This window comes from Anomaloglossus baeobatrachus, chromosome 3, assembly GCF_048569485.1.
Source record: "Anomaloglossus baeobatrachus isolate aAnoBae1 chromosome 3, aAnoBae1.hap1, whole genome shotgun sequence".
NCBI lineage: Eukaryota > Metazoa > Chordata > Amphibia > Anura > Aromobatidae > Anomaloglossus > Anomaloglossus baeobatrachus.
In genome coordinates this window covers 71,314,447-71,336,765 of record NC_134355.1, presented here as the reverse complement: position 1 = coordinate 71,336,765, position 22,319 = coordinate 71,314,447, and the positions used below count along the sequence as shown (strand labels likewise).

Genomic DNA, 22,319 nt, shown 5'->3' with positions numbered 1-22,319 from the left:
GGACAGAGGAGTCGGGCAGTTGAAGCAAGAAGAGCTCCGGGCCCAGGGTCTGCGCGTGTCCAACCACATGCCCGATCACCCCCCGCCTGGGATTCTTTAGTTGCATGGCCTACCATGGACATTGGCTGGTTCTGGCTTCACTGCTCTCCAGGACAGCGGTAGTTAATTTCTGCTGGCCTGTGATCATCTGCTGGGAGCTCAGGCTGCTGACCACCATCTCCAGCCTTTATAAGGTTCTGGAGACTGGGGCGCTATGCAGTTTGCGGTTCAGCGTGGTGTGTGACTCCTCCAGTTGTGTTGTTATGTCTTATCCCTTTTGCATTACTCTCCAGTTCACATACTGTCCTTCCTTTGTGTGAGTGCAGTGTGTGCGAGTTTTCGTTTACCCTGGTCTGTGCCTATTTGTGGGGTGTTGGTTTCTGGGTCTCTAACCCGCTGCCTGGGAGGGGGGAAGTAGTATTATGGCTTGGACAGGAGACAGGGCAACATTGGAGGCTCCACCATGGCTACCATGAAGTCTACCGTTGGGATAAGGGACAGTGCAGGGTCCCAGTCTTAAGGTCAGCCAAGGAGCCCCTGTTCCATTCATACACCCCCGTGACAGTGTCCCATTCTCATCACACTTGACCACTGAAGTCTATGATGATCCATGTAAAACAGATGAAACTAGCAAGACAGACTTTTTCCTTCAGATCTCCATCCACATTTCATCTGTTTTTCACTGATAGATTGCTAAGAGTAAAGCCCACTTTACACGTTGCAATTAGTTGTACAATCGCATTTGCGATGTGACACGCCCAGGTTGCATACGGGATCTTATGAGATTGCACGTTGGTCGTTCATTTGCTGTCACACGAGCGTTAGTAGTCTATGTTAAATTGGTCAATTTTGTGTGCGATCCTTTAGATCATGTGTTCTGTGACGTATGCATCGGGCACCCTTTTTTTTTTTAATTTATTTACTTGCCAAGCGTGTGTAATGTGTAGGGATGCGTTTTTACTATGTCATCTGCCGTTCAGCTCTGCTACATGGCCGCTGACAGCAGACACAGACAGCCATGTAGCAGAGCTGAATGGCAGATGACAGCAGGCACAGACAGAGCCGCACTGTCAGAATGAACTCGGGTGAACCTCACCCGACTTCATTGTCATGCTGCGGCTCTGTCTGTGTCGCGCCCTGATTAGTGGTCACCAGTGAAGGACTCACCGGTGACCGCTAATCTCCTGAGTAAGTGAATTGAGCAGCCCTCTCTCATACTCACCAATCCTCGATCCCCGGCGCTGCACGGCATTCACACTGCTCCGGCGGCTTTTACTGTTTTGAAAAAGCCGGCCGCCCATTAAACAATCTCCTATTCCCTGCTTACCCCGCCCACCGGCACCTATGATTGGTTACAGTGAGACACGCCCCCCACGCTGAGTGACAGGTGTCACACTGCACCCAATCACAGCAGCCGGTGGGCGTGTCTATACTGTGCAGTGAAATAAATAAATAAATAAATAAAAAAAACGGCGTGCGGTCCCCCCCAATTTTAATACCAGCCAGATAAAGCCATACGGCTGAAGGCTGGTATTCTCAGGATGGGGAGCTCCACGTTATGGGGAGCCCCCCACCCTAACAATATCAGCCAACAGCCGCCCAGAATTGCCGCATACATTATATGCGGCAGTTCTGGGACTGTACCCGGCTCTTCCCGATTTGCCCTGGTGCCGTTGGCAAATCGGGGTAATATGGAGTTATTGGCAGCCCATAGCTGCCAATAAGTCCTAGATTAATCATGTCAGGCGTCTATGAGACACCCTCCATGATTAATCTGTAAATTACAGTAAATAAACACACACCCGAAAAAATCCTTTATTAGAAATAAAAAACACACACACATTCCCTGGTTCACCACTTTAATCAGCCCCAAAAAGCCCTCCTTGTCCGGCGTAATCCAGGATGATCCAGCGTCGCATCCAACGCTGCTGCATGGAGGTGACCGGAGCTGCAGCACACACAGCCGCTCCGGTCACCTCCACGCAGGTAATGAAGACAGCCGGCGATCAGCTGAGCTGTCACTGAGGTTACCCGCTGTCACTGGATCCAGCGGTGGCCGCGGGTAACCTCAGTGACAGCTCAGCTGATCGCGCTACTCACCTCAGTTGCTGACCGGAGCGGCGGTGAGTAGCGCGATCAGCTGATCTGTCACTGAGGTTACCCGCGGCCACCGCTGGATCCAGTGACAGCGGGTAACCTCAGTGACAGCTCAGCTGATCGCCGGCTGTCTTCATTACCTGCGTGGAGGTGACCGGAGCGGCTGTGTGTGCTGCAGCTCCGGTCACCTCCATGCAGCAGCGCTGGATGCGACGCTGGATCATCCTGGATTACGCCGGACAAGGAGGGCTTTTTGGGGCTGATTAAAGTGGTGAACCAGGGAATGTGTGTGTGTTTTTTATTTCTAATAAAGGATTTTTTCGGGTGTGTGTTTATTTACTGTAATTTACAGATTAATCATGGAGGGTGTCTCATAGACGCCTGACATGATTAATCTAGGACTTATTGGCAGCTATGGGCTGCCAATAACTCCATATTACCCCGATTTGCCAACGGCACCAGGGCAAATCGGGAAGAGCCGGGTACAGTCCCAGAACTGCCGCATATAATGTATGCGGCAATTCTGGGCGGCTGTTGGCTGATATTGTTAGGGTGGGGGGCTCCCCATAACGTGGAGCTCCCCATCCTGAGAATACCAGCCTTCAGCCGTATGGCTTTATCTGGCTGGTATTAAAATTGGGGGGGACCGCACGCCGTTTTTTTTATTTATTTATTTATTTATTTCACTGCACAGTATAGACACGCCCACCGGCTGCTGTGATTGGGTGCAGTGTGACACCTGTCACTCAGCGTGGGGGGCGTGTCTCACTGTAACCAATCATAGGTGCCGGTGGGCGGGGTAAGCAGGGAATAGGAGATTGTTTAATGGGCGGCCGGCTTTTTCAAAACAGTAAAAGCCGCCGGAGCAGTGTGAATGCCGTGCAGCGCCGGGGATCGGGGATTGGTGAGTATATGAGAGAGGGGGATAGACTGACATGGACAGAGAGTGAGGGACAGAGATAGTGACGGACTGACAGAGATTAGTGAATGACAGACATTGTGAGGCGCTTCAGAACGCAGCTTTTCAGCTGCGCTCTGAAGCGGACCTTTTTTAAGCTGCGGTGCAGAGCGCACACCTGCGCTCATAGCATCAGACACCGAAATCGTATGAGGGATGTCACACGTTACAATTGACTAGGTTCATACAACAAAACGTCCAATGTATGAGGAATAAACGACGTGTACGCGATCACCGTATTTTCGTTCAATATTGATCGCATGTAGGTTTCACACGCAAACACGTCACGAACGATGCCGGATGTGCGTCACTTACAACTTGACCCCGACGACGGATTGTGAGATATATTGAAGCGTGTGTTGGGGGCTTTAATGAATAAATTTTAGGCAGTCCACCTGCTTTTAAAAATGGATGAGAAAAAAAGGATGTGTCATGGATGCAAAATGGAGACCGTATGGATGAGCCGAGAGAAAAATGGTGCATTTTACACTGATTTGAGAATAGACACTGATCTGTAAATGTAACTAAAGCCTGCTTTACACGTTACAATTACACATGCGATCTCGTATGCGATCGCACCCGCCCCCATCGTATGTGCGGCACGTTCAATTTGTTGCCCGTGTCGCACAAACAATTAAATCCCGTCACACGTACTTACCCTTCCATACGACCTCGATGTGGGCGGCGAACAACCACTTCCTGGAGTGGGAGGGACGTTCGGCGTCACAGCGACGTCACACGGCAGCCGGCCAATAGAAGCGGAGGTGCGGAGATGAGCGGGACGTAAACATCCCGCCCACCTCCTTCCTTCCGCATTGCAGGCGGGATGCAGGTAAGATGTGTTCATCGTTCCCGGGGTGTCACACACTGCGATGTGTGCTGGCTCGGGAACATTGAACAATAGGACGTTCAATTTTTAGTAATTGAACAACGTGTATACGATCAACGGTTTTTCGTTCAATCGCAATTTGCACGGAGGTTTCACACACTACAATATCTCTAACGATGCTGGATGTGTGTCACTTACGACGTGACCCCGCCGACACATCGTTAGATATATTGTAGCGTGTAAAGCCCGATTTAAAGGAATCTGGCAGCAGATTTCACACCCCAAACTATGTTCACATCTAGCTCTTTTCAAAGACAAGTCCAGCAATACCTTTACATGACCAGTCTGTTCCTCCGTTTCTATGAAATCAGTGTTTGAACTAATATGAAAATAAGGCTAAAGATCTGAACCCTCTGTCACTTCAGCTCTATTCCCACCGCCTCCTGCTTGACCGATGGCTCTTTGGCTTGAGGTCACACAGCATACAGGCTGTCAGTCAAACAGGAGGAGGCGGTGCTGGGCCAGGAATAGAGCTGGAGTGACAGAGGCTTCAGATCTACTATAGCTATTTGTATATCAATTCAATCACTGATTTCTCAGTAACAGAGGAATGGATTGGCCATGTAGAGGTATTGAAGGACAAGACTTGTCTTTGAAAGAGTTATTTGTACATATACATAGTTTGGGTAAAAAATCCTGCTGACAGCTTCCGTGGATGTTATAGACAGGAGTGAGCAGAAAGCCTTTATGTGATATTGGCCACTGCTGGGGAAATGTTTAGACAAATGGAGCCTTCTCAGCAAAGACAGCAGATCACTAGGAGTCTTTGGAGCTGTACTCAACCAGTTTCTGAATAAATAAGTGGTGACACCTTTAATTTTGTTGAGTAGGGAAGATAGTAAGTACATTGCTGGTCACACACTGGGAAGGCTGTGTGCAATAACTACGGTATGTTCCTCGACTCAACCATGAACAATCAGGTACCAGCGTTCAACCCTTGCCTATTCCATGGACCATCAGATGGTCTCCATACACATTATATGTCAGCAGTTCTTATTAAAGCTCTCAGTATTCACCAGATATTGGGGGCAATTACTAAGTGTCTTTATATAAGCCGCTCTTAACCTCTTGCCGTCACAGCCCAATTTTGTTTTTGCACTTTTTGTTTTTTTCCTTGTCTTCTACTTTTTTGTTTCCATGATCAGTTGTAATTTTGAATGATTTTTTACCAAAATGTACTGAGAGATGGGGAAAAATTAACTGGTAACACGATTCTCCAGATCGCTGGGATTCAAGTGATATCAGACGTACATAGTTTTTTATTATTTAAGTTCTCTGAAATGTATTTTTTTTTTTCTTTAATCGATTTGAGCTTTGTGAGGGTCTGTTTCTTGTATGTTGACCTAACATTTTTATTGATACCATTTTGGAATAGATATGACATTTTGATAGCTTCTTATTGTATTTTTTATTAGCATTGCAGTGACCATAAAAAAAAAACAACAACACAGAATGCCGGTGTGTTGTTTTTTTTCACTTCTCTTTACAATTTTACTGATCAGGTTAATTAGTCTTATGTGTTCAAAGATGGGACTTTTCCATGTTTTTTTATTTTTTATTCTTCATAGGTGAAAAAAGAGGAGATTGAAATTTTAATTTACAATTTTTCTTTTACATTTTTTTTTAAAAACTTTTATTTTTTACTCTTCCTGGGGACTTGAAGCTGTGATTGTCTGAATCTTTGTACTAAATACTAAATTACCATAATATTGCAGTATGTAGCAAAAATCATGGTCTCCTCTTAGGCTATGTGCGCACGTTGCGTTTAGTCACTGTATGTGCGTCTCAGAACACAGCCGAAAAAATTCCTACTGAATTCATGCGTTCTGGATGTTTCCAGAACGCACATTTTTGACAGTGCGGTCCCACTCGGCTCTGCAGCATCCCCACAGACTTGCAGCAGAGCCGAGTGGGACCGCACTGTAAAAAAGAACATGGCTGGCTGCGAGACAGAGCCGCGCGATCAGAATGAACTCGGATGACCTTCACCTGACTTCTTTGTGATCGCGCGGCTCGGTGCGTGTGCCGCGGCTTGATTTGCGGTCACACGTGAAGGACTCACCTGTGATCACAAATCCCCTAAGTGATTGCAGTGAGCCGCGCGATCAGCTGTGCTTTCACTCAGGTTACTCGCGGCCACAGCTGCAGTCCTCCACCTGAGAGCGGTGGCCGCTAGTAACCTCAGTGACAGCACAGCTGATCGCGCGACTCACTTCAGTTGCTGCATGGAGCTGACAGGAGTGGCGATGTTCTACTGCTGCTCCTGTCAGCTTCCAATGTAGCAGAGCTGAAAGCGTCGTGGGACCTTGCGTGGATAACGTCGGACCTGGAGATGTTTTTGAGGGGTTAATAAAGTGGTGAAAGAGGGTGTTTTTTGTTTTTCATTCCAAATAAAGGATTTTTTGGATGTGTGTGTTTATTTTCTTTAACTTACAGGTAAATCATGGAAGGAATCTCGGGGAGACGCCTGCCATGATTAACCTAGGACTTAGTGGCAGCTATGGGCTGCCATTAACTCCTTATTACTCCGTTTGCCACCGTACCAGGGCAATTCGGGATGAGCCGGGTAGAGTCCCAGGACTGTTGCATCTAATGAATGCGGCAATTCCGGGTGGCTGCTGGCTGATATTGTTAGGTTGGGGGGCTCCCCATAACGTGGAGCGCCCCATCCTGAAAATAACAGCCTTCAGCCGTGTGGCTTTACCCTGGCTGGTATCCAAATTGGAGGGGACCGCACGTCGTTTTTTCTTTTTAATTATTTATTTATTTTTTTACTGCTCGATATAGACACGCCCACTGGCGGCTGTGATTGGTTGCAGTGAGACAGCTGTCACTCAGCGTGCACCAAAATTTCCTAATGTTTTTACTCAGGAAAAAAATAAAATATTTGTGTAACCCACAAACGTTCAGCGATATTTTTTGTTTAGATAAATAACCCCTGTATGAGAAACAGAAACAAACTAATCACTGGTAAAGCTATGTTCACACATTTTTATTTATTTTTTTTTTTTATGCAGCCAAAACCTTAACACTTGATATTAGCAACGCTGCATATAAAGCGCCACTATTTGGTGCATTTTTTGGGAGGGGTTCTGATTGTGATTTGTCTTTAGCACATGTTTAATGATGTTAGTTTTATTCTCCAAAAATGCAGCACAAATATTAGGCAGCACTTTCACAATTTCTCATTGCTTTTAATGCTGCAAAAGCCTGAAAATATTGCCATGCTGCAGATTTTCAAAAACGTTGCAGTGCTCAAATTTGGTCAGAAAATAAAAAGCTGCGCATGCGTAACATTTCTGAAATCTCTTCGCTTTTGCCGTTACTTTAAGGTTATGTGGGCACTAGAAAATTGACTTTTCTTAAGAAAAATCCACACCCTCTGGCAGAATACCACACCCGCGTTTTTGCCGTGATTTGCAGCATTTTGCCGCGGTTTGACGTGTTTTTGCTGCGGGGAAAAAAACGCAGTGTGCGCACACCATTTTTTTTTACCATAGGTTTTACTGGGGAATGACTGCAGGAAGGTTATGAATAGGGATGATCGAATACCTGAAATATTATGCAATGCCCATATTTGCCGAATAGCTCGCCGCTATTCGACTATTAGCGAATATTCGATGCGCAATGTAAGTCTAGGGGAAACTCGAATAGTTGCTGAATAGCAACTATTCGGGCTTCCCATAGACTTATATTGCGCATCGAATATTCGCATAGCGGCGACCTATTCGTCGGATATTCGCGAAGCCGAATATTTGATCATCCCTAGTTATATGAACATTTTCTGCAGCAATTCATGCAGCAAAACCACGGCAAAAACCGCAGCCTGCGCACAGGACCTTAAGCAGCTTCTTTTCTACAGGAAAAAAATGCTGCAAAAAATGCCAAAACAACCCCCATAAATAAATAAAATTCCAAAATAGCCTAAACCTGACTGATTGCAAAAGTGAATTACGGGGTAATAACAAGGAGCCCGTGCAGTGCGGCAGCAGCCAGTAATTACTGTTATTATTTTCTTTCCTAAGCTCGGAGCATCCCTTGGGTACTGAAGAACAAGCGCCCAGAAAAGCTGCGAGACAATCTTGCGGAACTTGAGGTAGGTTTTTGAGAAAGTTACAAGAATGGCAACAAACAATCCTCCTTTCAATCACCTTTCAGCAGCTTTAATTTTCATAAAGGATCAGGCATCGGGGTGATGATAACAGCGCTTTTGTCCAGAGAACGGCTCGAAAACAGTTGCATCTTTGTTTATGTGGCATGCTAATCTCTGGCTGCTTGAAACGCTGGAGCACTTTAACCAGTGGTAACAATGTACACAGCCGACTCTCCAGATCACTGTTTTCTCTTGTCCTCCAGGAGCTGGTGCAGAGCAATGAGTGTGTGCTCAGCAAATGGAAGAACAAATACGTCTGTCAGGTAAAATGTTTTGACATGCCCTTCCTCTAGTCAGTCAATGGAGCTGAACTCTTATTCATTGAGTGAAGTTTTTGTCTTATTATGTAAACCAGCTTACAAAATCCGAAATATTTTGATGCAGTTTTTGCTTCCTTGTTAATTTTAAGGTGCAGTGTTGTAAAACTAATTCTACAAATGCCAGCACAACTAGTGTTCACCCATTATATTGTGCAAATTAAAGAGGTCGTCCACTTTACCTTTAACAAATTTGTTGTACGCATGATTTTTTGGCGTATGCTAATATATAAGTATTACAGGTTCTCCTCCTTCTTCAAAGGCTGCACAAAGACTGTTCTCAGCATGACCGCTGATGGAGGAGCATGTGACCAGACCTGTCCATCATCCTCCTCCAATAGGAAAACAGCTTTTTCATTTGGTGCTTTTCAATTGGAGGAGGCGGATGGACAGTTCTGGTCACATGCTCCTCCATTAGCGGTCATGCTGAGAACAGGAGAGCTGTGCAGCCTGTGAGCAAGAAGGAGATATTTGTAATATTTGTATATTAGGAAGGCTCATAAAATCATTTTCTCTACATATCTGTTAAAATAAACATAAAGGCTCTCATTCATCAAATTATTTAAGCCAGAAAACACTTTTTAAGAAATATGAACATATTTACACAATGCTTTTTTTGGTGTTTTACCAGTTTTCGGCAGCTCTGCCAAAATGAAAAAAACAAAGCGAGAAATTGTATGAAAAATACCCTGAGTAATAATGAATAAAATGCAAGTGCTTAATAACAGGGTACTTAGTATATACATTTTTGCAAAAAGGTAAGAAGCCATCCCACCTCGTCACGTTGTACCCATCTGGGACGGGCCCTAACCAACTAAAGTTAAAACCATTACATATACCTGACTTGTGTCTATCAAAACTCCAATGTGAATGGTAATAAGTGGTCAGCTGGGTCCCAGATTAAATACACAGCAAAGTGGGAAGCAATTGGTTGTTTAGCCTCAGTATAAGGAGGGCTGCGCCCCCAACTTGCAATAAAGCAAGATAGCAGACAAAAAACACCAAAAAACTAAGCTGTAACAAAAAAACAGTAAACATGCAACGTTCCAAGCATGTAAATGCCAGCCATTTACATTCTTGGAACGTTGCATGTTTACTGTTTTTTTTTTTTGTTACAGCACAGTCTTTTGCCAAAATGAGCAGATCTGAGAAAAAGCCAAGGCGGAACGGGACGTGGCTACACCCACCCGTAAAATTTATGAAAACTATGTAATAAAGGGAAGGAAGAAATTTCATTTTACAAATGTAATTTTATTGCATATATATATATATAATATATATATATATATATATAGATAGACAGATAGAGATATATGTATATATATATATATATATAGATTTTTTTTTATATATATATATATATATATATATATATATATATATAAAATATATGTGTGTCTGTATATATATATATGTATATATATATGTATATGTGTATATATATATATATATATATATATATATATATATATATATATATATATATATATATATATATATATATATATATATATATATACAAAATGTATTGTATGTAATGCTACTAGTACATTGAAGGAGAAAAACAAATTGCACAAATTTCTCTCCATAATAAAATAATTATGGGAAAGCCCAAAGCAGCCCACCCATGTAATAAAGTACACATAGAATAATCACCATATAATATAAAGTCAGTACAGGATATGCACAATACAAAAATAGGGATTCAAAAAAGCCAATCAATATCACATGATAAATAAATGATGAATGAAGAAATACATATAAACAGAAGAAAGTCAGCGGCTGCTAGAATAAAGCGGCCTGACACGTTGCGCTGCCACCAAGTGCAGCTTTGTCAGAGGAAGCGTCCCATGACAAAGCTAAAGTTGGCGGAAGCACAATGCGTTGCTTTATCCCGACAGCCACTGATTTTCTGCATTCGTTTTTTTTTCCTCTCATTTGCTTTTAAAATTGGAGTAGGTAGATCGTCTGAAGTTGTATTTATCCATTGACGCTTAGCAATGAATAAGTTAAGTAATTAAAACAGATCAAACATGAATGCAAAACTGAAGTAAAAAATATCTGTCTTCCACATTTCATCTATTTTATACGGATCCCCATTGACTTTAATGACCACATCTGATGAGCAAAACAGATGAGAATAGGACCTGGTCTGAGTCTCACGGACCAGAGACATGGACTGATTTTTAAAGCGCTTGTGTGTGTGGATCATTGAAAGGCACTTGATTCGTGTGCTGTTTGAGAGAAAAAATACAGTACACAGACGTGGAGTACTGATGTGTGAATATAGCCTAAGGCTATGTGCGCACATTGCGGATTTGTTTCTCCAGCGAAAAACGCACCCTTGGCAGAAAATCACACCTACCTGCAAAAAAAATGCATCAAAAACGCATGCGTTTTTATCGCGTTTTGGGTGCGGTTTTACTACATTTTTACCCCTGCGGGGTTTTTTTAACATTGTCAATGGCAAAACACAGGGAAAAACACCGAAAAGAAGTGACATACTGCTTCTTTTTGCTGCAGAAATTCTGAAACAAAGCAGTGTGTGCACAGTACTTTGGATTTCTCTTAGACTTTGCTGGGGAAGGACTGCATGAAGCTTGTGAACACAAACTGCACCAATTCTGTAGCAAAAACCGCAGCAAATCCATGGCACAAAACGCAGTGTGCGCACAGGGCCTAACACTGATAAGCTGGATACTGCACTGTACTACAAGTATACTAGTAGTTCAGGTCATTATCAATGTGATCAAAAGATCGTGTGCTCAAATCCCATAGTGTAAAAAAAATTAAAATGATAAAATAAAAGTTTTTAAAAGTTAAAAAAAAATTAAACAAATCAAACTTATCTGAATAAAAAGTTATTCAATTAAACAAACAAACAAACAAAAAAAGAAACATGTCTGGTATCATGGTGAATACTGAAAAAAGAAGGCCCAAAAAACAACACTATCCAAAATTGCAATTTTGTTCAGCTCACTTCTCATAAAATTTAAAAAAGAAAATAATTAGTAAAAAGGCAAGATAACAATAAAACTACAGCTCATCGCGCAAAACGACAAGTGCTGGTAGAGGTCTGTATTCAGAAAAGTGAAGTTATGGCTCTAATATGATGCAAAAAAAAATATTTATATATTTTTTAAAAGTGATTTTATTTTCTTAGGCTATGTGTCCACGGAAGAATGTAGCTGCAGATTTTTCTGCATCAAAATTTTCCCCAATTTTAAAGCCAAAATCCGGATGAAAATCCGCAACAATAATTGACATGTTGCAGATTTTTCCGGATCAAAATCCGCACGAAATCCGCTGCGGAAAAATCCGCAGCGTTTGCACAGCATTTCCAAAATGCCATAGAAATGGCTGGGAAGTGCCTGAGCTGCAGATTTTCGGGAAATCCGCGGCTTTTCCGCGAGAAATCCGCGGCAAAATCCGCGCATTTTCCGCAGCGTGGGCACATAGCCTAAGGCGGATTGTCCAGAAATCTGCAGCACAGCTACTCCCCAGCCATTTCTATGGCATTTGGGAAATGCTGTGCCCACGCTGCGGATTTTTCCGCAGCGGAAATCGTGCGGATTTTCGTGCGGAAAAATCTGCAGCATGTCAATTATTGTTGCGGATTTCTTCGCAGGGTCCCATATACTTACCTGCCTTGATAGAGACCCGAGTCACTTTCTCCGTCCGGTGTACAGCAGCGCTGTGGATCCAGCCAGGTACAGGAAGGAAGAGGTGGGCGGGGCCTGCACGAGCTCCGGTCATGTGACAGCCGGAGCTAGTTCAGGCCCGCCCACCTCCAGCACAGTGAACCAGACGCTGCCTGACAGTGACCCGGCCGCCGGAAAGCGAGGTGCTGCATGATGGAGGTAAGTATGAGCACCCCCATCACTGCAGCACTTGTTCTGCATTGAGGATGCAGTGCCGAAGCCATGGTACTGTATCCTCAATGCAGAATGCCCGCACCATATCCGCACGACATTCCGCTGTATATCCGCAGCATTGAAACAGAGAAAGTTCTGTTGCGGATTTCTGGGAGCTCCTGCGGAATGTCTTGTGGATATATCCGCAGGACAATGTCCCCGTGGGCACATAGCCTTAATGTGATCTGTGTGAACTGTATATTTCTCCTGCATGGATACCCCCCCACACAAAAAAAAATAAAAATCCAGAATTTAAAAAGTCATTTGTACTCAAATATGCTACTTAAAGCCCTTATGCAACCCTGCCTACAGAAAATGTAGGGTTAAGGGTCTAAGAATACAACGATCAAACAGAATAATTTTTTGTCAAAGTTTTTTTGTTTTATTGTACTGACCTGCAGAAAAAAAACATTCATGCTAGTTATATTGGATTGTAAATGGTGTATAAAGTGTAATACAAAGAGATCGGAAAGTCACATGTCCTGAAAAATAAATCCTTACATCTCTGTTGATGGGAAATTGTGTAACGGATGACTCAGGATATGGAAAACACAAATGATTATTTTTCCAACGGTGTATTTATTGTATAAAAGTCATGAAACAAATCTTCATATGTACAGTATGCTCTCGCCTTAATTTTGCTGACCCGCAGAGTACAGTTAACCCTTCGTTTCTGCTGCAACAGAAAAGTTTAAAATTTTTTAAAAAAAGCCTCAGCACAAGGCCACATCTAGAATACGGGATCCAGATTTGGGCTCCACATTTTAAAAATGACATTCAAAAGTTAGAGTCAGTTCAAAGGCGGCAACTAGACTATTACAAGGAATGGAGGCCCTCCCGTATGATGAGAGGTTGGAAAAGTTAGATATATCTAGTTTAGAAAAAAAGGCGTCTCAGAGGAGATCTCATTTATATGTATAAATACATGTGTGGTCAATATAAAGGACTGGCACATGACTTATTTCTTCCAAAGACAATACTAAGGACCAGGGGGCACTCACTGCGAGTGGAAGAAAAGCGATTCCGGCAGCTAAATAGGAAAGGGTTCTTTACAGTTAGAGCAGTCAGACTGTGGAATCCCCTTCCACAAGAGGTAGTAATGGCAGATACTATAACAGCTTTTAAAAAAGGGCTGGATGATTTCCTCACTACACACAACATTGTCGGTTATAAGTGACTTAGGGACAAAATGTAGAATTGGTGGAGGAAGCTTGAACCAGATGGACTTAGGTCTTTTTTTAACCTATGTAACTATGTAAACTTGTGTTTTTTATTTTTCTATTTCTTCCCATGAAGAGTTAATAAAAATTAAGTTTGTATGTACCCCAAAATGGTGCCACTGACAAATAAAACTCCCCTTGGAGAAATCTGACATATACCAATTTGGCAGGAGCTTTTGACCCTCGTTTGGGCTCTGTGCGGTGAGTATTGGGCAGGTCGCACAATCTTCGGTGCGCTCTTGGAACATCAGAATATAAAAACTTTCTTTAAGGCCGGTTTCAGACGTCCTTGTTTAATCATGTACCAGTCACACGCATGGTTATGGTCATACGTGTGTCACGCGTGTGACATCCGTATTTGCATATGTGGGACAGGTATCGGAGAAAACACGGGTCTGTGAAATAAAAAGATTTTCCATATTTACCTGCTTTCTTCGGCTCTGCTGCCTCCCGCTTTTGACCGCCGCTCATTATATTCATCGATTATTTACCGCAGTCCGGACTTGAAAGCCAGACATCACGGGGACAGCGCTGGGTACAGCACCTCCGAGGACAGCACCGCGGGGACAGGTGAGTATTCTGCAAGCACAGCGACATCCAGGAGGTCATCGGCGTTCCCAATGAACTCTGATGACATCCTGATGACCCTCGCGACACCCGCGCTACAACTTCACGGGCTCATCAGAGTTCATCGGGAACTGTGATGAGTCCCCGATGCTGTCCCTGCGATGCTCCGGCTTCCAGGTTCTCACTATATACACACACACACACACACACACGCACACATACACTCTGCTGTATACTCACCCAGCGATGCGATCCTCGGCATTGAAGTCCCCGTAATGCTCCTGCCTCTTGCTCCTCAGGGCACTGAATATGCAGGGGGACAGCAATGCTGGATAGCAGTAAATATAGAAAAACCTTTTATTAAAAAGACCCGTGTTTTCTCCGGTACGTGTCACACTGATGTCACACAGATCACATCAGTGTGCGATCTGTGTGACACCCGTGCTGCCGGAGAAAAAATGGACATGCCTGCGTGTGTGCGTGCGGGGTCATAAGAGGTCACACGGTCCGTGTAAAAACACGGACGTCAGAGTAACCGCAAATAACATGGGTACATGTGGCATCCATGTTAAAAACGAATTTCACACGTACCTGAAACACGGACGTCTGAAACCAACCTAAATCCTTGAGCATTGACTCTTGAGCACAGCTAGGAAAATCTTCTCTGTCCTCTGGATCAATGGTCATTTTTCCTTTTTCCAAGCTTGACGTTTCCTCATCCAATCGTTTACAAAATATTTCTCATGTGCAGTATTTTGTGATATTTATTAATTTATTGTAGATTATTTATAAAAGTACAGGAATGCATAAAGATAAAATTTTGGGGTCATCTCGTAACTTTGCGTTGTGTTGTTCCTCTATTACTCCTCCTGGAAACGGATGACTAGCTGTTATCATGAGGTGCTTAGTGAGGGTGTAGGGTGGAAAATACCGAGTTATAGGCGTCATGGAAGGGTTGGTAGAGGATCGGCACAACACACAGTTATAAGGAAAGAGTTGTTATGTTGCGTAGAATATAAGCAGTCCCTGAGGAGAGCCCGTCTGCCTTCCCATCTTCTCTCCACAGATAATGCTTTCTTTATTGTACTCGATTCCTCGTTAACAACACACTTGAGGAGTAGAAAACTTTGCAGCAGTCAGTGATTCCTCGGTCTGCGGCTAATAATGGCTCTGTGGGACGCAGTCTACAGTCAAGTCTCTATCACATGCTCAAAGAGAAAGGGAAAAGGCCGTCTTTTCTACCGGCTGGTCAGACATGTCGCTGCTGTTGTGGGGAACTGTTCGCATGGTAGATTGGTGAAAGAAGTCGCCTTCTACATCCCAGTGCAGCTAGAAAGTGCGTCGGAGCTTAGCCAGTCCTTTTTTTTGTCTCCATTTTTCTTTACATATTTTTGGCCAAGTTACAGGGGACACCGAAAAAAATAAAATCCGCAGACTTCAGTGGTTTGGGGTTTTTTTAACGACTAAAGCCTCATTAGAGAAATAATGGTGAATGTCCATTTAATGAGCTGCACGGAGGGGGACGTAACGGAGTATCGTAAAAGATTAGGGGATTGTGCCATTCCTGCACTTCTCCATGGCTCCGTTTTCACACACCTCTCGCTCTGCATCTTCTCATATTTACTTATTCTTAATAATATTAAAAAAAAAATTGGTTGTAAAATAGACATTGTATTTACACAGGGACTGTGTCAATGTTTGCCTATGCGGGCACACTCTTTGTTTAAGCCAGTAGGAAGCAGACGGGGATTCTGCTGCTCCTCTAATTGGCTTCTCACTGAATGTCAGCTATTGTATTAATACGGTTAATTGGAGCACTTTGCCGCCTGTCCACTGACATCCAGGCTCCAATACTTACAGTTGGTATTAGTTCCCCGTGACTGTTTTCTATATAGATCACATTACTAGTGAGGGAAAAACAATATTCATTTCACTCCAGTTTGAAGAACCCTCGGAGCCATAGACGATGCACTAGGTCCATACCTGTATTAGAGGCTCTGTAAGTTACCAAAAAAGCAGGAAAAAAATAGCAGCATTAGGCTATGTGCCCACTTTGCGTTTTTTTTCTGCGTTTTGGCTGTGTTTACAACTGCACTGTGTCATTGACAAAATGCATGCATTCTGATTCCCCAGCAAAGTCTATGAGAATCATGCAAAATCTGTGCGCACGATGCTTTTTGAAACGCAGTGTTTTGATTGTCAACAATTTGTCAAAAACCCATGCATTTGAAGAAGCAGCATGTCAATTGTTTTTGCCATTTTGGCTGCGTTCTACACCCATTAAAATCAATGAGTTGTAGAAAAACGCTGCCAAAATGTGAAGCAGTGCGCTTGCATTGCATTATTATTGCGATCCGCATGTTTTTCTAACATAACAAAGGCAGGTCTTTCATCTCTCTCTCTCTGTCGGTCGGTCTCTCTCTCTCTGTCTCTATCTCTCTCTCTGTCCATGTCGGTCTCTCCCTCCCACCCCCTCTCTTATACTCACCGATCCACAATCACTGGCGCGGCGCTGCATGGCGTTCACACTGTGGCGACTTCTTCACTTTTGAAAATGCCGGCTGCTCATTAATCCATTACATATTCCCTGCTTCCCCCACCCACCAGCGCCTATGATTGGTTGCAGTCAGACACACCCTCACGCTGAGTGACAGATGTCTCACTGCAACCAATCACAGCCGCCGGTGGGCGTGTCTATATCGAGCAGTAAAAAAAATAAATAAATAATTGGAAAAAAAACAAAGTGCGGTCCACCCAATTTAGATACCAGCCAGGGTAAAGCCACATGGCTGAAGGCTGGTATTCTCAGGATTGGGAGCTCCACGTTATGGGGAGCCCCCCAGCCTAACAATATCAGCCAGCAGCCGCCCGGAATTGCCGCGTCCATTAGATGCGACAGTCCCGGGACTTTACCCGGCTCATCCCGATTTGCCCTGGTGCGGTGGCAAACGGGGTAATAAGGAGTTAATGACAGCAGCCCATAGCTGCCACTAAGTTCTAGGTTAATCATGGCAGGCGTCTCCCCGAGATTCCTTCCATGATTAACCTGTAAGTTAAAGAAAATAAACACACACATCCAAAAAATCCTTTGTTTGGAATGTTAGACAAAAAAAACACCCTCTTTCACCACTTTAATAACCCCTCAAAAAAACCACCAGGTCCGATGTAAGCTACGCAAGGTCCCACGACGCTTTCAGCTCTACTACATCGGAAGCTTACAGGAGCGGCAGTAGAACACCGCTGCTCCTGTCAGCTCCATGCAGCAACTGAAGTGAGCAGCGATCAGCTGTGCTATCATTGTGGTTACTCGCGGCCACCGCTCTCAGGTGGAGGACTGCAGCTGTGGCCGCGAGTAACCTGTGTGAAAGCACAGCTGACCGCCCGGCTCACTGCAGTCACTCAGGAGATTTGCGATCACAGGTGAGTGCTTCACGTGTGACCGCAAATCAAGCCGCGGCACGCTGTGCGTGTGCCGCAGCTTGAGTTGCGGTCACACGTGAAGGGCTGATGAAGTCCACCTGACCGAAACGTCACATGTTGCTTTAAGACTTATGGAATAAATTCTTCGTTTGTATTTGAGAGTGCCTTGTTCCTAATTCTCTGGACATATGGTGTGGAAACCTACAAGTGCACCTCAACATCTTACACTGTGGCTGTGCCTTATCCTGCTAAAGGAAATCTGTCACCAGGTTTTTCATCCCCCATCTGAGAGCAGCATAATGCAGAGACAGAGACCCTGATTCCAGCGATGTGTCACTTACTGAGCTGTTTGCTGTCATTTTGATAAAATCAATATTTTCCCTGCTGCAGATCTAGCAGTTACACAGAGCTAATGAATATGCTGGACTACCTGCAGCACGCCAAGTAGTCCTCTAATGATAATCTACTGCTGATTAATCAGTAATTTTATCAAAACTACACTAAACAACTCAGTAAGTGACACATCGCTGGAATTAGGGTCTCTGCCCCTACGTTATACTGATCTCAGATTAGGTGGCTAAAACCTGGTGACAGATTCCCTTTAATAGAGCCATTCACATTTGCATCCTTTCATCTTTTTTATTGTTTCCACTCCGTCAGCTCTTGTTTTATTCTCATCCATCATTGTAAATCGGACTCATTCACAGTTATGGGGATACATCAACATCAGATGGAAGACATCCGTTTTCAACCATTTTTACATGAATCATGGATAAGTGTCAATGGAGAAAAAAAGTTTAGGTAGTTTACCTTATCAGTGTGTAAAACCAGATGAGAAATAAGCAAGACACGAGATAAAAAATATGAATGTCCTTTACTGTGCTGCTATATAATACAGTGAGTGGAGAGTAAATTGAACAAGGTTTTCTTATCTTGTAGCTTGTGCTCCTTTGGATGCACCATGAAGACGCCTATTGTTTGTTGTATTGTTTGCGTTTTATTGCAGATCCTCAGTATTTTATTTCAGTAGTTGGATTTTGTGTGTTCATAGAAACTGCAGCCCGATATTAACATTTGTTTAGTGATATCTCCATAAGTGGGTTTGATCATTATTTCCCTGTTAAACAAAAGTTTCTGCCCTTGTAGAAGTAAGATATCTGTAGAATAAAATCGATCATTCGTGACCAGGATTACTCTTATTTGTTTACAATGTTTGCCTTGCTGTTTGTACGTATAATCATTAGAAAACAATTAGACTGGCCGGTTTCGGTGATGACGGCTTTGTGTTTCCTATTTACTGCGTTACGTTTGGCGATACAAGATTTACTTTACAGATTTGAACTTTTGTGTGTTAAGACATTGTTTACATTGTAGATGATGACAGGACAAAGGAATCAGGAGCAAATCTTGGCAGTCAGTTTGTCGGCCATTAGGTGGGGCCCTAAGTGAGCTTCAGGGCCGGGTATATGCTTAATTCTTGCATTGTTCTTCTTTAGAACTGAAATTCAGGCAGAGCAGAATGACAGATATTTAGTGGTTACAGTCAGAGGACCACACATGGTACACATATGTAATAGTATAACACACATACCGTGTTTCCCCCAAAATAAGACACTGTCCTATTATTTTTTTACCCCGAAAAAGCGCTAGGGCTTATTTTCAGAGTAGGGCTTATTTGTGTGTGTGTGCTGGCACTTGCAGGCAGTAGCTGTTCAGTGTCTGATGAGTATGATTGCAGAGTCTGTCTTCTCTCTTTTGGGTCTATCTTCCTCTTTTGGGTCTATCTTCCTCTTTTCGGGCTGTCTTCTCTCTTTTCTGGCTGTCTTCTCTCTTTTCTGTCTGTCTTCTCTCTTTTCTGTCTGTCTTCTCTCTTTTAGGTCTGTCTTCTCTCTTTTAGGTCTGTCTTCTCTCTTTTGGTTCTGTCTTCTCTCTTTTGGGACTGTTCTCTCTTTTGGGACTGTCTTCTCTCTTTTGGGTCTGTCTCCTCTCTTTTGGGTCTGTCTTCTCTCTTTTGGGTCTGTCTTCTCTCTTTTGGCTCTGTCTTCTCTCTTTTCTGTCTGTCTTCTCTCTTTTGGCTCTGTCTTCTCCTTTTCTGTCTGTCTTCTCTCTTTTCTGTCTGTCTTCTCTCTTTTCTGTCTCTCTTCTCTCTTTTGGGTCTCTCTTCTCTCTTTTGGGTCAGTCTTCTCTCTTTTGGGTCAGTCTTCTCTCTTTTGGGTCTGTCTTCTCTCTTTTCGGGCTGTCTTCTCTCTTTTCGGGCTGTCTTCTCTCTTTTGGGGATGTCTTCTCTCTTTTGGGCCTGTCTTCTCTCTTTTGGGCCTGTCTTCTCTCTTTTGGGACTGTTCTCTCTTTTGGGTTTGTCTTCTGTCTTTTGGGTCTTTCTTCTCTCTTTTGGGTCTGTCTCCTCTCTTTTCTGGCTGTCTCCTCTCTTTTCTGGCAGTCTTCTCTTTTCTGTCTGTCTTCTCTCTTTTAGGTCTGTATTCTCTCTTTTGGGGCTGTCTTCTTTCTTTTGGGGCTGTCTTCTCTCTTTTGGGGCTGTCTTCTCTCTTTTGGAGCTGTCTTCTCTCTTTTGGGACTGTTCTCTCTTTTGGGGCTGTCTTCTCTCTTTTGGGTTTGTCTTTTGGGTTTGTCTTCTGTCTTTTGGGCCTGACTTCTCTCTTTTGGGTCTGTCTCCTCTCTTTTGGGTCTGTCTCCTCTCTTTTGGGTCTGTCTCCTCTCTTTTCTGGCCGTCTCCTCTCTTTTCTGGCCGTCTCCTCTCTTTTCTGGCAGTCTTCTCTTTTCTGTCTGTCTTCTCTCTTTTGGGGCTCTCTTCTCTCTTTTGGGTCTGTCTTCTCTCTTTTGGTTCTGTCTGCTCTCTTTTCTGGCTGTCTCCTCTCTTTTTATGGCTGTCTACTCTCTTTTCTGTCTCTCTTCTCTCTTTTGGGTCTGCCTGCTTTCTTTTGGAGGTGTCTGCTTTCATTAATGAAGTGTCCTGCAGTATTCTTTAACCTTTTTTGGCTGCATGGACACTTCATTATTGAACCGCAACTAGGGCTTATTTTCAGGGTAGGGCTTATATTTAAGTCTTACTCCGAAAAGGCCGAAAATTCCTGCTAGGACTTATTTTCGAGGAAACACAGTAGTATATAACGACAAGGACAAGCCGTACCAAATTGATTGTACTTTAGTTAAATGATGCTATGCAATTGCAAGTTTTAAAAGGAATCTGTCACAGGGTTTTTTGCTCTGCAAAGCAAAACAATCACTGATCTCGGGGAGACCAGCCAGAGAAAACACTGCCGGCAGCCAGCGAGGGTGCTCAACACAGTGAAATCCTAGGTGCATTGCTCCCTGGGAAGTATACAAATCAAAAAGGTCCATGTAGCCTCTGTTAAAAGTCTCGACACGGAAAATAGCCAGATATCCCTCCGGGAAGGACCTAGCCAAGGAGTGGCTCTTTTTAGGAGACCACCAAAACCACCATATTAAGTGGCCCTTTTAGTCAATATCTTCTCTCTTTTCGGGCTGTCTTCTCTCTTTTCGGGCTGTCTTCTCTTTTTTCGGGCTGTCTTCTCTCTTTTCGGGCTGTCTTCTCTCTTTTAGGTCTGTCTTCTCTCTTTTAGGTCTGTCTTCTTTCTTTTGGGGCTGTCTTCTCTCTTTTGGGGCTGTCTTCTCTCTTTTGGGGCTGTCTTCTCTCTTTTGGGTTTGCCTTTTCTCTTTTGGGGCTGTCTTCTCTCTTTTCGGGCTGTTCTCTCTTTTGGGTCCATCTTCTCTCTTTTGGGGCTGTCTTCTCTCTTTTGGGTTTGTTTTCTCTCTTTTGGGTTTGTCTTCTCTCTTTTGGGTTTGTCTTTTCTCTTTTGGGTTTGTCTTCTCTCTTTTGGGTTTGCCTTTTCTCTTTTGGGTCTGTCTTCTCTCTTTTGGGTCTGTCTTCTCTCTTTTGGGGCTGTCTTCTCTCTTTTGGGGCTGTCTTCTCTCTTTTCTGTCTGTCTTCTCTCTTTTGGGTCAGTCTTCTCTCTTTTAGGTCTGTCTTCTCTCTTTTGGGGCTGTCTTCTCTATTTTGGGGCTGTCTTCTCTCTTTTGGAACTGTTCTATCTTTTGGGTCCGTCTTCTCTCTTTTGGGTCCATCTTCTCTCTTTTGGGTCTGTCTTCTCTCTTTTGGGGCTGTCTTCTTTCTTTTAGGTCTGTCTTCTCTCTTTTGGGGCTGTCTTCTCTCTTTTGGAGCTGTCTTCTCTCTTTTGGGACTGTTCTCTCTTTTGGGGCTGTCTTCTCTCTTTTGGGTTTGTCTTCTGTCTTTTGGACCTGACTTCTCTCTTTTGGGTCTGTCTCCTCTCTTTTGGGTCTGTCTCCTCTCTTTTGGGTCTGTCTCCTCTCTTTTCCGGCCGTCTCCTCTCTTTTTCGGCCGTCTCCTCTCTTTTCTGGCTGTCTCCTCTCTTTTCTGGCAGTCTTCTCTTTTCTGTCTGTCTTCTCTCTTTTGGGGCTCTCTTCTCTCTTTTGGGTCTGTCTTCTCTGTTTTGGGTCAGTCTTCTCTCTTTTGGGTCTGTCTCCTCTCTTTTCTGGCAGTATTTTCTTTTTTCTGTCTCTCTTCTCTCTTTTGGGTCTGCCTGCTTTCTTTTGGAGGTGTCTGCTTTCATTAATGAAGTGTCCTGCAGTATTCTTTAACCTTTTTTGGCTGTATGGACACTTCATTATTGAACCGCAACTAGGGCTTATTTTCGGGGTAGGGCTTATATTTAAGTCTTACTCCGAAAAGGCCGAAAATTCCTGCTAGG

General features: G+C 43.6%; 1 protein-coding gene across 1 annotated transcript in view; it reads left to right on the top strand.

Moving 5' to 3' along the window:
- The window catches only part of WDPCP (WD repeat containing planar cell polarity effector), a 422,579-nt gene that overhangs the window by 83,070 nt on the left and 317,190 nt on the right, over positions 1-22,319 (top strand). The window contains exons 5-6 of the mRNA XM_075339251.1: positions 8,009-8,079; positions 8,340-8,399. Coding sequence (XP_075195366.1) covers positions 8,009-8,079; positions 8,340-8,399 — 131 coding nt within the window. The remainder of the gene's footprint in view (positions 1-8,008; positions 8,080-8,339; positions 8,400-22,319) is intronic.